General features: G+C 37.3%; 3 protein-coding genes across 4 annotated transcripts; 1 reads left to right on the forward strand and 2 right to left on the reverse strand.

Annotated features, from left to right (window-relative positions):
• Positions 1-3,861: 3,861 nt before the first annotated feature.
• Positions 3,862-5,805, reverse strand: LOC147859714 (pentatricopeptide repeat-containing protein At1g15510, chloroplastic-like). The gene has a single exon (XM_087324568.1). It carries the CDS (start codon positions 5,803-5,805, stop codon positions 3,862-3,864), a length of 1,944 nt encoding a protein of 647 aa, XP_087180694.1.
• Positions 5,806-6,902: 1,097 nt separating this feature from the next.
• On the forward strand, positions 6,903-9,395 carry LOC147859715 (reticulon-like protein B23). 2 transcript variants are annotated; one of them, XM_087325181.1, is made up of 4 exons: positions 6,903-7,202; positions 7,311-7,452; positions 8,869-8,938; positions 9,009-9,395. In XM_087325181.1, the coding sequence occupies exons 1-4, from the start codon at positions 7,012-7,014 to the stop codon at positions 9,107-9,109; spliced, it is 504 nt and encodes a 167-aa protein (XP_087181307.1). In that variant the 5' UTR covers positions 6,903-7,011; the 3' UTR covers positions 9,110-9,395. The 2 variants fall into 2 exon arrangements, with proteins under 2 accessions (XP_087181307.1, XP_087181308.1); XM_087325182.1 differs by having other exon boundaries at positions 6,909-7,202; positions 9,024-9,395.
• Positions 9,396-10,473: 1,078 nt separating this feature from the next.
• On the reverse strand, positions 10,474-15,644 carry HGO (homogentisate 1,2-dioxygenase). Its single transcript, XM_087324458.1, has 9 exons — positions 15,336-15,644; positions 14,360-14,593; positions 14,162-14,241; positions 13,903-14,070; positions 11,901-12,076; positions 11,730-11,799; positions 11,475-11,629; positions 11,301-11,384; positions 10,474-10,791 (listed from the first exon to the last, which is right to left on the reverse strand). The coding sequence occupies exons 1-9, from the start codon at positions 15,557-15,559 to the stop codon at positions 10,612-10,614; spliced, it is 1,371 nt and encodes a 456-aa protein (XP_087180584.1). The 5' UTR covers positions 15,560-15,644; the 3' UTR covers positions 10,474-10,611.
• Between the last annotated feature and the right edge of the window lie 711 nt (positions 15,645-16,355).

A 16,355-nucleotide genomic window follows, 5' to 3' on the forward strand; every position in this document is an offset into this window, starting at 1 on the left:
TTAATACCATAATTTCTCATTGACGAAAAAAAAACCTAATCTAAACTCATGTCAAAATAGGATGCAATGTATGTGAGTTTTTTCAAACCAACCTCTCATGAATTCTATTTCTCGGTAAATGATGCACAACAAGTGCTTCCTTCCCCATTGATGTTCTAGCCTATATATTAATATGCAAGTCATATCTATTTTGCAAAGGTGGATGGAAACGAGGAATAGTATATCCATGTAAAAGAATGATTGTAATCTAGGCCATACATTCCAAGAGCAAGTCTTGCATATGTGAAGTTAGTAGAACTTTAAAATAAAATCACATTCTCGCAATCACAAATCTTGAAAGAATTTAATCGGTTGATTGCTTTTGCGTTAGCAAGTAAATTATTCATGAGGTATTGTGCTTCAAGAAATACTAGGATAATCAAACTTGCAAAGATGAAAAGGAACAACCAACCCTTCATAATCAATCTCCTTGAATGTGCAAGCTTATGAAAACAAAGCCATAAATGCAGATGAGGTCATCGCAGATATTTATTCCAATACATGCTTCTTTTTTGTATAGCTTTATATTTTCTATCTTTTTAACGAAAGGTGTTTGTAGTATAAGAATGTGAAAAAGGGCACATTTAATACTTCAAGTTACAATACGAAACATTTGAAGTGGAACACTCTCTTAAATAATTATATATGAAGTGCAAGTGTGACCATCAATGGAGAACCCTGGATCATATGTACATGTAATACGTATTACATAGAAGCTAGAATCAATCTAGTAATGACTAGGAGAGTGAGTGGGATATCTAAAATATCAAATTCATTAAATGTAAACACATCTCTAATTCATTAAGTCAATAGTCGTATTTAGCACATGAGTGCTCTATGGAGTGTGGCTGATCTTGGTATCTTGACATTATAATCACAAAAGCGAGAAAAAAGGCACAAGAGAGTGTTTCCAATCGCAATATCATCTACACACGTAGAGTATTACTTCAACTTGAAGGGTTTAGAGTTGTTGATTGGGCAAGAAATGCATCCGAGAAGAGATCCTCATTAGGGTTTATGTTTTCACTCGACGGTAAAGGGACCTCTTAGGGTAGCAAGAAGCAGTTGATAGTTCCTTTGTTGAACTCTAAGGCCGGGTATAAGGGCACAATCGTAGTTGTATGGGAAGTTATGTATGCTTAAAAGAGTACTCAAAGATTTCAAAGCATTGGTTGATGAGTTGATTGTGATTTACTACGACAATCTCAACTTGCAAAGAATCCAGTGTTTCATGCTTGGACCAAGTATATTGGGATGGATTACCACTATATCTTTGAGTGGAATTAGCGGAAGACATCAATCTCCAACACATCGGTATCAACGAGCAAGTGGCCAGTATTTTCACAAAGACGTTGGGTATGGACAAGCTATGCCAATGTGGTGGCTATAGGACTTATAAGACCAGTCAATATGTTGAGCTTGAGGGGGCGTACAAGTACAAGGATAAGTACAAGAACATGTACAACGAGGAGCATCGAGACCAAGACCAAGGACCAAACAAAGAAGCAAGGGAACGGAGAAGAAAGGTGAGAAGTGTAAGCCCAACTCAAGGAGATCTAGGGTAAGCTCGACATAAGCCCAACATTTAACAATAATACAAGTTCCCATGATGAAAAGACTCGTGTCTAGGGTAACCCCAAGACAGATTGAACACTTAATTGAACACAGTCAACCTTGAGGGGGTATGTTGAGAATCAAGCTCAATTTATGTGAACACATGCTTATGAAGAAAAACACGATCTATGAAAAAGTGTGTAACACAATTTTTCCGTAATCCATCTGAACTATCTAGTTACATAAAGAACTAGGTTGTGACATCTAGTTAGTTGCCCATTCTTCTCTCATTGATGTGTTTTTTCGTTGATCAATATAGTTTTCTCTTTTATATAATCATCCTCATGTGTAAATTTAATCTTTGGTTGTTTTTTCTAGTTCCTTCTCTTGCTCATACATGCACAACATTTCACCGAGTCTACGAGAGACAACATTTTCTCGAATAGATAGTGAGCCCATCATGTTGTCTTATTGAATAAATAAATATATTGAAATCTCCTAGAAGTTTATGAGGAAGTTTCGGCTTAGACACAAAGTTAGGAGAAGAGCTTTAACTTCCTTTTTTTGTGCTCCCAAAAGTAGAAATTGATATATGTTGATATGGTTCCCTTATTAATTGTTTTTGTCATTATTAAGATGTTCCCATCTTTAAAAGAATCAATGCTAGTTTTTTGGAATCGATATCATTCATCACTACCTCAAAATTCCTGCACTTGACGTTGAAACTTTTTGTTTTATTTTAAATATGGTACCATAATGCTCACCCACTAATCTGATGATTTCGAGTTTTCAACAATACAAATATTTTCCTCAAATATCCTTGGTCATGACTCATGATGTAGGTAAAAGTTACGCATACATGTGCATTACGCTAGAACCACTAGGTTGACCTTATGAGGACATATTGGAGGATGAGTCACATATATAGCAAAGTAGAATCCTATATTAGAAGACTGTTTTACATGTCTCTTAGAGAGCTAAGTTTCAAATTATGGAGCACACTCTAGCAAAATTAAAGTCTACATGGAAAACACACGTGTACCACAACGTCAAGATGTGAACAAATTAGGAAAGAAAAAAATATTACAAGATGGCTTAGCCTTGCAACCTAGACTTAGGAAGGAGAGCCTAAAACAAATAGTTAGCGATTACGGATCACACTCTAGCAAAATTAAAGTCTACATGGAAAACACACGTGTACCACAACGTCAAGATGTGAACGAATTAGGAAAGAAAAAAATATTACAAGATGGCTTAGCCTTGCAACCTAGACTTAGGAAGGAGAGCCTAAAACAAATAGTTAGCAATTACGGAGCACACTCTAGCAAAATTAAAGTCTACATGAAAAACACACGTGTACCACAACGTCAAGATGTGAATGAATTAGGAAAGAAAAAAATATTACAAGGTGGCTTAGCCTTGCAACCTAGACTTAGGAAGGAGAGCCTAAAACAAATACTTAGCGATTAGGAAGGAGATTAAGAAGAGGCTAAGCTCAGGTAAGATACTCTACCATTTAAGACCAAAGAATAATGCTCATCCAAGTCTCAACCTCTACTTAGTACTTATCATCATTCTATACAAGAGGCATTTAATGTAGACTTGGAAGGGGTCAATGGGTTTTAGATATCTATTACTACCACTCCCTTGTTACTCACTTGCTCATAGATTTTACTTCATTGTTATTTACTTCATACTCCATCGTTTGTGGTTGCCTATTGCTAGAATGAGGCTATAAGCTAAAGAGCATGGTGAATGGCATTATCATTCTGGCATTTACAAAGTTTCATAGCCTCAAGGTACTTGATCTTTGTCTAGGACCATGGTGACCGACTCCTTTAGCCTAAACCACTGACTAAAGAAATATATTAAGCTGCAAGCTACACTTAACAAGTGGCATGTTCTTGTCTATTCCAACAAACCCAGATCAAATGTTTTCGGCGAAAAACACTTTCTTTCAAAACATCATGATGCTTATTTCGTACTGAATATAGATAACCCCAAATAATGACGGAATGTTGTCCCATTGCATGTCTTTCATCACCATGCAAATAATGATGGCTCGATGTTTTCTAACAAATGAACGTAGGGATAAAAACATATGGGCCTTCTTTATAACAAATGAATGTACGGGTATACACATACATTAAAGAAATAAAATTATACATACTCACTCACATGCATGTGTGTGTGTGTGTCCACTTTAACTCACTACATGTCTTTCCATCCTTGAAAATATGTTTGGCGGCATTTTTTCGCTATACTTACCTAATCCAATTGCAAAGCTTGATCATAACAATCTTTTCCCAACTCCATATTGCAATGAACCTTGCAAGAGGTTAGCAAGGCTCTCCACCCAGTGAGACTTTGATCAATGGGCATAGTTTGTAGAAACCTTTCTGCCTCCTCTAACTGTCCCACTCGACTGAAAAGATCAACAATGCAATTTAGATGCTCAGATACAGGCATAACACCATGAACTTTAATCATACCCTCAAAATGTTCACATCCTTGTTCAACCATGCCTACATGACTACAAGCTGCAAGAATGCTACTAAAAGTCCTCCTGTTTGGTTTCAACCCTTCTTTTTGCATTTCCTTCAGATAGTGATTCAACGCTATAAGATTACCATTGCAAGAATAACCTGATATTAATGCATTCCATGACTCCACATTATGGAATAAAGGCTGTTTGAGCAAGTTGCATGCATCTCCGAAGCTCTCACATTTGACATACATGTCCATAAGACTGATACAAACCACCCCATCAAAACCTAAAGCCATCTTAATCATCAGTTCATGTATCAATCTTCCCTTTTGCAATGCTCCTATCATGCCACACACTTTCAGAATGGTTGAAAATGTAACATTGTCAGGCTCAACTCCCTCTTTTCTCATTTTTTCGAAGAGTTCTAACGCAAGACGACCATTTTCGTGTTCGGCAAACCCTGCTAGAGTTGCATTCCATGATATAGTATCCCTAAAAGGGAGCTCATTGAACACTTCCAAACACTCCTTTGTGCCACCACATTTGGAATACATATCAATAAGTGTATTCTTAACCACTAAATCTATGTCGATGCCACTTCTTTGCATTTCTTTATGCATTGAAATGCCCACCCCCAGGTCTCCTATGCTACCACATGCTTTTAATACACTTGAGTAAGTAACTTTATTCGGTTTCAAAAATTCTACTTGCATTTTCTCAAAAAGTTTGATAGCATGAAAAGCATTCCCATGCTGGACATGGCCAGCTATGATAGAATTCCAAGAAACCAAATCCTTCTTGGTTGCATCATTAAACACTTTGTTTCCATGCATAATATCTCCACACTTCAGATACATGTCAATCAATGCATTAACCACGACCACATCGGATTGATCCCCAATTTGGACAATCTGATCATGGATTATCATACCTCTCCTTGCATCTCCTATCATGCCACACGCTTTCAATACAGATGAGAGCAAAAAAATATCTGGTTCAATGCTACCTTCTTTCTGCATCTTCTGATAAAGATGAATTGCATAGTATCCATTTCTATTTTGAACATAGCCTGATATGGTAACCCCCCATGTAATCACGTCTCGCTTCAGCAAGTTATCAAACAATTTATGGCCATCTTCCAGACTACCACATTTCATATACATGTTGATAAGAGTATTCCCAAGCACAATATCACATTCCAGACCATTTTCGATCAAGTTTTCATGTATCAATCTACATTCTTTCATAGAACCAACACAAATACATGCTCTCAAGGTTGCTAGAAGTGTGTACTTATCAGGCTTGATGCCTCCATTTTGCATCATGAAATATAACTGCATGGCATACTTGCTATTACCAAGCTTAGAATTTGCAGAAATAACCGAATTCCATGTATATATACTCGGATTTTGTACATTCCAAAACACCTCATTTGCTTGTACGAAGTTACCACAATGTGCAAAAGAGCGAATTAAGTGGTCAGCCCAGAAGGTATCAGAAGCTAATAAGCCTTGATTCAACATAAGCGAGTGGATTTCTCTACATGATTCCAAGTCTTTCTTCTTTGCGCAAGTCTTCAAGAGGAAAAGAGCATACTCTGTAGGAATAGTTTTCCCATTATGCAGATAATGCAAGTTAGCTGCAACGAGAGCATCACGTATCTTCCCTTCTGCACGCAGTTTGAAGACCTTTGAAGCTTCAGATCTACTACATCCATGGACCATGCAAAGAAAGGAAAAGGTCTCTAAAACTCTTGCCTTTCAAACTGAGGGAAAGCTCAATAAACCCTCTGAGCTTAGCACACTCCTCTGTTACTCTTTGCTTTACTCTGTTCCTTAAATTGGCCAATCTGGATATTTTACGAGAATACATTTAGATTTTTACAAATTTGCTTACCCTACCACTGACCAGCATGTGACACATTCAGGAAAAAATGGAAGAAGTACCGTACTTGACAAGCCTTTTTTCAGAAGATCATACATATGTGTCCCTCTCTGCATATAAACTCTAAACCCTCAACCTTAGGAAATAAATTTTTTTTGTTCGCCACGGTCTCATGGATAGGTTCTCTCAATATCAAGCGCCTCAATGGAAAATCCGACACAATATCATCGATCACGCCATACCATAATGTGGCCGGTATATTATTTCTTTTACGTAACACCTTTGATTTGAAGTGACTAGTTTTCTTCCTCTGGTAGTGGAAATGGTTGTGATTATTTAAGCTTCGATAGGATAGGAGGACACATATAAAAATGGCAAATTACCATCGTTTTTCGATCCCCCAAATATATGTATTGCTCCCACATTTATTGATAAAACCAACCATATGTGTCAAGATAGTTTGCATTTTATTTACGGGGCCACAATGTGTCACATATTATCGAAGCAATACCAAATCTAGATCCTCTGTTTATGGCGATTCTTGCTTCCAATCATGCATCTTATGGCAAATGTTCTGAGATGTTATGATCGAGGGTTGTAACGCTTATCCTTGCTATACTCACATGGGTATCCAATCTAACATACTCCCAACACAAATCTTGTCTTTTAGCATCGTGTGATCCAACACCAATGTCCACTATATGACTTAGTCTTTGTACCTTCCGTTACAGAGTGATTTTCATTCATGTCCACCCTTGCATATTATTACAAATGGGTGGGGGGGTCATTCACAGTGAGTAGAGTATGATAGTAATGCTACTAACAAGAAAGCCCACATATTCTGTTCTGTACAAAGGTTTTCATGTACCAAAACAACCAAATGATGTGAAATTCTTAAGAGTTGAGATTGGTTTGGATTGAACGTTTCTTTGGCGTTTATTCGTTTCCGTCTTCTTCTTCACCGTCACCGTCACCGTCACCGTCACTATCTTATTCTTCTTTCTTCTTGTCCGTGGCGAGAGAGAGAGAGAGAGAGAGAGATTGCCATGGCGATCGGATGCGAGCTCAGTCTGAGCAGGGTGGCGATGGCCTCTGTTCTGTTGATCTGTGGTTCCCTCGTCTATTTCCATTGCACGATTCGGAGTTACTCGCTGGTTTCTCTCGGAGCAGACGTCCTCATCGTCCTCCTTTGCTCACTCGCCATCCTTGGCCTTCTCTTTCGCCACGCTAACATCTCGTAAGTCCCTTTCTTCATCTTCTTCTTCTTTCGAAAATCAACTCTTTCTTCCTTAACCTCTTACTTTTTTCCTTTTTACCTTTGGATTGGACGTTTCTTCTTTTTCAGTGTGCCTATCGATCCACTAGAATGGGAGGTGTCACAAGACACGGCAAATCGCGTTGCAGCTTGCATTGCAAATGTTTTTGGTGCAGCTGAATCAGTTCTTCGTATTGCTGCCAAAGGTGAAGACAAGAAGCTTTTCTTGAAGGTTTGTCTCTAAATCTCCGACTTGCAGTATGCATCATATGTATAAAGAAATTCAACATGAAAGTAGATTTAGCATTGGATAACTCAAGAATCTGACCTTGGAGAAGTATGTCAAAATGCAATTGAAGGGATATAAAATTTCAAACCTTATAAATAAGCTTGATGTATTTTTGAAATGTTTCATTCGTGAGTTGTATTCATACATGTCATCATGAAATAATGGTTTCTCTATGATAAAAATAAATAAATCATCAAAGAAGTCAATGTTAGATAATTTCTTTTCTTTTCCTTATTGACAATTCAAATTTACTGAAAGATAGCAAAGAGTACAACTGACTTCTGTTTGCTGAAGCAAAATTTTCTTTGTTGTCATGACACATCTTAAGATTATTATTAAATTTTTTTGAAAGAACTTTATGTGTTCTAGAGTGTATTTGTGCATGTTAAATTTTTGAAAAAAAAAGATACTTGTTTGAGACTGTATTTGTGCATAATAGAGGAGTCATATGGAGTATACAAACAACCCTCGAGGTAAAGCAGGTTAATGAAGATGAGTTCAAGCAAAACTGGAAGAAACTTGAAAGTTTAAACAAGACAATAGGTGAAGAAGCTCAAGAGTATAAGCACCTTGAGTAGACTGATTGAATAGAGTATTTGTGCATAATAGAGTAGTAAACTGCACACTACTGCAATTTTTTTGCAGTCATATGGGGTATACAAACAACCCTCAAGGTAAACCAGGTTAATGAAGATGAGTTCAAGCAAAACTGGAAGAAACTTGAAAGTTTAAACAAGATAATAGGTGAAGAAGTTCAATAGTATAAGCACCTTGAGTAGACTGATTAAAAAAAGTGGCCAGAAAGTCCCAGATGATTTAGCACTCTTGCAGGTCCTTAGAAAGTTGCAAAAAAATCATTCATAAGTCTTGAAAACTCGAGGTTCATGATGGGGATCTATGTTAAAGCATTTATGATCCTGACCCATGCATACATTTTTCTTAGCTATGTGCACCATGCCGAAAATTTCGTAAATGTAATGAAAGTGCCGCTAAGGCCATTCTGATGAACAGAGACATCAAGCTGTGGTCACATTTGAACATCATATATCAACACAAATTGACAAAGTGAAGTCTAGAGTCTTTACAAGTATGTCTAGAGTCTTTGGATGATGTCTTATTCACGTGTGCATGGAAAACTTCATTTACACCTCAGTTTGCCCATTAGATGGAGTATGATCCAAAAAACTGGGACACTTAATATAGTCTGAAGTTTGGAGAAAACATCCGGCCTAAATTGACTTGTGAACATAAACGACTCTGGTTCACTAACTATATCCATAGGGCAACCTGAGTCAAAACAGTTGGTCAACAAACTAACATGCAAGTGAAGAATCTGTAATAGTTAATATGGCATTGTAGGTTGTTGCATCGTTGTACGTGTTATCAGCTTGTGGGAGAGCAACATCTGGTGCAACAGTTGCATACTTAAGTGAGTATTTATGTGTAGGCTTAAAATGCAATGTTATATACGTGATTAGTTTTCTAACTTCCTGTATAAGATCTTGTGTTTGCAGCCTTTTGTTTTGCATTGCTTCTTTTCTGCATCACTAAATTTGGGCGAGATGCAGCTGAGACTTCTGTGTGTAACAAGAGGAAATAGGACAACACAATAGTGTGCAGATATTTGCACACCATGAAGAAATGATTGAATATGTAGGTTCAATATGGTGTTGTTTCAAATGCAATAAAGTTATATTGCATTGGAACAGGTATAATCAGCATTGCATGATAAATTGGAAATGCTATCAATTCATCTAAACAATACATCACACCGTTATCGATGCAAGGAGCAAGGAGCTTACAGTCAGAAGCACGAATGTAACAATTCTCCTGTTCTTTTATTTGTAGCATAGTTCTTTGATTTCCTTGTAGTATTTGGTTTTCTATGGGCTTCTTGCACTTCAGGTTTTTATAATAACTCAGATGTTCTTCGATGGGATGTAACCATTGAAAATGGTGAACACAAAAAAAAAACACTCTTTTCCACTGTATAGTAGCCTTCATGTAGATACAATACAACACTCAAATGCTGTGAATTTTTATGTACCTCTCTTCTACTTGGTTGTGTGTGAGCTCAAATATTTATGACAACAGGCTTCATTCCTTTGAGAACAATGCAAGTTAAATGCACATGGTTTTTGTTTTGTATTATAATAAGAGATGATATGCACATTAAGCATGCAAAAAGTTTGAGGTATGGAAGCCAATGTTGGCAGTTTCAAGGTGCTACTCCTAAGGTTGGAGTTCTCACTGATAGGTTGCCAGTGCTTATAAGTCTTACTTATGTGTTGCGAGTGCCTATAGTTCTTATTTCCAATGCCATGTTCACAACTTAAGGTGCCACTTGCTGGAAACTAGGAAGTTCCACTCACCTGTTGCTAGTGCTTAGAAATTTTCATATTTCCTAGGAGATTGAGAACTTGTTTTGACATGAGATGCACTCATGGGGCAGCTTGGACACTAGAACATCTCCAAAGATTCTATGAAGCTTTTAAAAACCAAGATGCTACATTTCATTGTTTGTTTGAGAGATGAAAAATAAGAAACTAGTGGCATGATTGGTGGTCACATTGACCCATATCCAATTTGCACCACTGCTTGAAAACACACATATATATACTATCATGTGCTTGAGAAACATGGCAATCTAAACCACAATTTGTTTTGCATTTGCTTATCCAATGTTTCATCGGTGAAGAAAACCTCCCAAATATCATCATACAAACAGATGAAACTCTTCTAATTCTTGCATGGCACTGGCCCCTTCTTAATGCTCAAAGTATTCTGGTGGGTCGCAAATAAAGTTGATGGGTTTAGCTTTAATATACATGAATGCTTCCATGAATGCTTTCATTACCATAGATATGCACCAGCATGCTTAGGTAACTAGTTACTATTATCATGACCATATCATGTATGGATTAGATTGCATCTCCACTTCACAAGAGAAAAAAAGTACAACAGTTGTACAAACATAATTCATTTGTATATTCCTTGTATACACAGTATTTCGTAAATCTTTGAATATTTAGCAGCATACTGAGTACCATCAGTTTAGGTTCTTACATGACAATCATATATATACATTTGCGAATGTAAAGATCACTGTCTGCTGCAAAAATGTGATTTTAAGCCAACCCAGATTTTGTAGTAATCCTTATCAAGATAAGGACTGTCCAGTGCCCACTTTGTGACTTTTGGGATAAGACAGGACTCAAACATGAATGCCAATGTAGTTTCTGGAAGCTTGGTTGGTGCTTCACAACCATTGGCAATGGTATTCTAGCACAAGCAAAAAGTCCATAAATCAGTTGTTAAGCCTAAGTAAAACACAAATACATTACCCTATTGTTAAATTCACTATATCAATCATATCACATTAACTGAATAATGGATACACAAAGTTACCATTCTGAGATGATCAACTTCATAGTATTCCTCAAAGGCAGATCTCTTATGAGCCTCATGGGGGATTAACATCTACACTTGGTTTAAGGACTAAGCTCATGCTATTTCCAATCTAAAGACTCTGGAACTTCTTAATATGCTAAATCAAATAGTTCCTTTTAACACAACTGAATTGATCCAGAAGGCAGTCTCCCACCATCTCATCTATACTCTGCATTTCCCAATAAAAAGAGGACACAGGAACTTAGTTTTTTGCCCGAGGCTGAGGTTGGGCTCATGGGAATTCCCGTTTGTGTCATCGATCTACAACTACCTCTATTGCTTAACAAAATTATAAGAGAAATAAACTTAATATGCTAAATGACATTGTAAAGTTCAATTACCTCATATGTGATAGTATCAACACCATGAGGAGTCATGCAGTTATGGAGACTGCATGCACCTGGAAGAAAGCCTTCAGCCTTGCCCTGAGTCAATAAATTTGTTGCACACATTCATAACATGAAAACAGCATCCTGAACCTAAGTATAGCACCGAATAAAAGAAGGAAATCTGACCTCATATACACCATAAATAAGGCCCATAAACTCGCTCATGCAATTTCGGTGGAAGTATGGAGGGCGAAAGGTATGTTCTGCTGTCAACCAACGTGGAGGAAACACTACCAAATCAAGAATAGCTACACCTGGTCTCTCTGAAGGTACACTCAACACTGGAGAAATGAATATGAATCCATTTTTTAGTATAATACCAAACACAACCTTAAACCAATAAAACATGACAGATCATATAATCCAGTCAAAAAGCTTTACCTGTATTGATTGATGGGTCCGCATGATCAAACAGCACATTGTTAACAGGGCAGAATTTCTTCAGATCATACTAAACAGAACCCACAAAAACAAATATATGTAAGAACACTTTACCATGCTATTGCAGTGTTTTCAAAGAAAATTGATATAATTTGTTGTCATTTACCATACCTTGTAGGGTGCGTAGTTTCCATGCCATGCCACTACATTAAAAGGAGAAAATTCTTGTTTGGCTTCAAATAGCTCCCCTCCAAACTTGTGGACAATTCTAAAATCAATGTATTGTTTGTTGTCGAACGATGCAGTTGGTACCACAAAATCTCGAGGGGCAGCAAGACCATTTGCACCTAACATTACAAATAATTCCAAAAACATGCATCAGAAATTATAGCCAGATGCAAGATACAAAGATATATATTATACATCCAAATGGTCACAGTATAATTTTAAACAACTATAAAGACAGTTGCTACAAAAAAGAAAAAGAAAAAGGAGGGCAACATATTCCTCTAGATACACCATAATGTAACACTAGAAACTGTTCTGGAGAAAATATGTTTAGGGGTCATCTGACTCATTACGAAGTAGCATTGCAGAGTTCCATCTAGAGTATCCTGGAGTTGTTAGCATACAGACCAAATCTTAGAAGTAAGATAAAATTCCCTCATAAAATAAATGGATACTATGTCTATGCCATGCAGCATGCTGCTCTCCATGAAATATATTGGGTATGAAAGCTAGAAATTGAAGTAATAGAGTGAATGCATACCATACATCAGGAGCATGAAATCATCTGAAAATGCGAACTCTTTTCTAGATGTCTCCACAGAATTGAGCAATAAACTACCATAAATGAAGCATGCCAAAAACTTTATGTTCGATCTGGATATAATCTCATACTATCTATCATAAACAATGGTGCAGCCAAATATTTTCCATCCCAATCCCATAATCTCATATTCAATGCATTTCAGCTCATCATCCAGCTCTGAGGTGCACCAAGCACGATTACATGCATTATTTCTTGTCTTTCATTTTCTATGAATGTAAAGACACACTTCCATTCTTCAATGAGGAAGATTCCATTGATAATAGACATAGAGAAAGAGGTATTCTTGCCTTCACTGCTAGCAAAAGAAAGACTTAACATTTTCCAAGAGCATAACAGATCTTTCAAAAAGCAACAGCTGCATTCTTCCATAATCCATACATTTTTCAACCTGTCTAGAATAAGCTTTCTGATGAAATGCACTCAGTTGCATTTTTGCTAGCATGTGAATTTTTTTTGAAAGACAAACAAAGCATCGCTCTGCATCTTTAGAAGTTTTCTCACCCAATTCATAATCAAAGTACCAATAGACATAGTTTCGCTTTGCATAGTAAGCCAAGAATGCACATGGAATCCTGTACAGGCTTCTTTAGCATCCTTGAGGGATTTGGGAGCCCTAAATGTGTGGTTCATCTCGCAGATGAAAGAAAAACCTACATTTACATGTGAATTGTTCTTTAGCCAGGGCCTTCAGTTCAGTGCAAGTCTATCACTCAGCTTAGATCAAACCACAGCATGTACCATGAATTACCACAAAAATTACCTTCTCGATTTATCTAAAATTTGATGAATACGCAGCAAATGTGAGCTACGTGTAACATGAGACAAGTTGAATTTGACATGTAGCAGTTGAGGTGTCTGCACACTAGCGACTAAGCTAACACTCTATTTCAACACATGTGCAACTCTTGATATTATCCAATCAAATAGCCAACTGAATGGACTTTTCTAGAACTCTTGGCAGATAGAATGCTATCGTACACTCCCTTTTTGCTGCATATGTTTTCATCACTTTGGCTGTCCATCAGGCTATCATGCCATATTGTGTTATTTGGTAAGGTCTTTTTGATCTCTCAAGATTGCGAGTTGCAAACAGACCCGAAATCAATTGTACCTGATGTATACGTACATAATACATATTGTATTTGTACATTCAGACATAATGTCCACCTCGTAAGTAGAACTCACTGCATCTTCCCATAACACCAAAAGAAAAAACTATAACCTGCCTAAAAACAAAATCATGGATGCAAATAACAGCATTGATACATGGCTCTACATTTTCCATAAGATCTCTTTTGATTCTGTTTGCAACATGCATGCATGTACAGAAAAAGTTCGCACCAATTACACCAAGTTCTGGAAGACGGAAATGCCCATCAAACACCTCTGCAATGTATCCTCGGGAAAGGCCATCAGGTAAGCTTACACTGAAACGAATACCCTGCTGAAGCACCGCTATCTCACCAGGAGAAACTAGCAACTTGCCGAATTCTGTCTTGATCAACAATCCTGCAACCACAATTGGTTTTTTACAAACCCTATATTCATGTACAATTTTGGCTTTTTGCATCCTGCTCTTATGGTCAAATATGACACATACTTCCTTCTTGTGGAATAATTAAGAAGTCCCCATCCGCATTAGCAAAAGCATAATTATCCATAGACTGATTAGCAGCATACCTATCAAACCAAGTCCAATCAAATTCTTTATAAACACATATATGTAAATCCGCCTCACCATCCTTTAAATGTGTCGATTGAAAGGTGTTTTCTTTCTTTATTTTTAAACAAATCATACAGATGCACAGCATATCCATGACGTAAGAACGGACTCCCTGCTCCACACATGGTGAACAACCCATCCAAGAAATCTGTAGGGGTCTCTGGGAACTTCATGGGTGCCCAGCGCAACTGTGTTGGTGTCGTCACAACATTCCCACTACTAGTGAAATCGCTGACCAAGAACTTGTGCTCACGAAACCACGGAGTGAAAGGTTCGTGAGTAACTGAGGGCTTGATTCGATATAACCAACTAAAAAACACAAAAAGGATAAAAACCAATCAATTGAAAAACCTAGAACTTCGTTCAACATGAAAACATTAGCTATTTACTATAGAAAGAGGTACAGATTACATCAAAGAGATGCAAGGAAATCGCAAAACCAAGTTCTTCTAGAGGAAATGAGGATAAATGCAATAGCTTACCCCCAGCCATTGGCAATATTTTCATATGGAAAAATGTATCTAAATAGAACTAGGATAAAAACGATAGTGTCGACAGCACAACTGGGGACCTTCATCTTACTTTTCAGATTCTCTCCATCTGTGGAAACTAAGCATGCTTAGAAACTTGAGTTTTAATCTCAGGCATTTGTGCATACCGAAATACAACCAAGATGATGATAAATAAATTAAATGATACATAACATCTAGTGCCACACATGCATGATACCTTGTTAGTTCAAAATGATTTCTAATCAGAGAGAGAAATTGAGACACATGAAAAGCTTTAATCAAGGCACACAAAAAAGTAGAAAAAAGCGGTAATGGAAATGTTTACTCAATGAATATACTAAAGAAACATAAAAATAGAAAGAATTCCAGATGTAAAAGCTTTAACTTATGCATATTTACAGAAACATTGAATTTAGAAATAATTACAAATGAAAATCAGTAATCTATGCATATTCACAGAAACATAAAGAAAACAAGAAGAATCAATAACTAAGTGCACATTTGAAACACTGGAAAGATGGAGGAAGAAATTCACAAACCTTCTGAGGTTGGTATTACGAGGAGCAGTGAAAGCGGAACCGGAGATTTGTTCTGCATAGAGACCGAAAGGACAGACTAAAGGATTGTTCTGCGATGTGGGAAGAGCTCCAGCTATAGCCTCCGAAGAGAAATGGTTCCCAAACCCACTCTGATAAGAAATCGAGGCGAGGTCCAACTCTTCCTCTTCCTTTTCTCCGCAGGATTGTAAGGTCGAGTCCGCCATAGCTAGCAGATTCCGCGGTCTGTCTATCTGTCTGTCTGTATGTCTGGGATGAGAGATCCTTTTGTTTGTTTGTAGTAAGCAGCCGATGACGGAGTTTCTCTATAAAGAACGTTGAAGGAAACAAAGAAACACATACAAACACATTTTACACAAATAAATGAGTATGTACATATATGCTCTATGACTCTTTAAGATATGTACAAACTACGTATGATGGCCATGGCCATGGCATGGGGTTGATGATGGTCATGGTCATGGTGATCATCATTGAGGAGGAGGAGCATGTCAATGTGTATGATGATGATGTGATGATGAGGATGATGAGAATGATTATGATGATGTGATGATGAGTCTAATGATGAGGTTGATTATGATGATGTGATGATGAGTATGATTATGAGGATGAGGATGAGGATGAGGAGAATCTGTTCTCTTCTTGTCTCTCACTCTTCCCTCGTTCTTCCGATGTTTTTCTCCTACCCCTAAATCCCTGATCGACTACCACACTCTTTGCTCCTGACCCTTAACGAAAAAATGTGGGGTATATCTATGAAGAGATTAACATAATGAAAAACCTCTGCCGACGCTTAAATTGTGAGAAAATAAAGATGAGTGCCCAAATCGTTCCTAGAGAGAGTTAGGGCGATCATCCTTGTGGTGGTGTCAAAGGTGTGCATGTTGCACAGAATAGCAAATTATAGAGACTATGCAAACAAAAACTACGAGACAAAAGAGCACCCTATACATACATACCTCATTAAAAAAAGGTGACATGGATACTCGCATGGTTGACCAC

This window comes from Azolla caroliniana, unplaced genomic scaffold, assembly GCF_043228905.1.
Source record: "Azolla caroliniana isolate FFs.n. ecotype wild unplaced genomic scaffold, voAzoCaro1.0.p SCAF_9, whole genome shotgun sequence".
Lineage (NCBI taxonomy): Eukaryota > Viridiplantae > Streptophyta > Polypodiopsida > Salviniales > Salviniaceae > Azolla > Azolla caroliniana.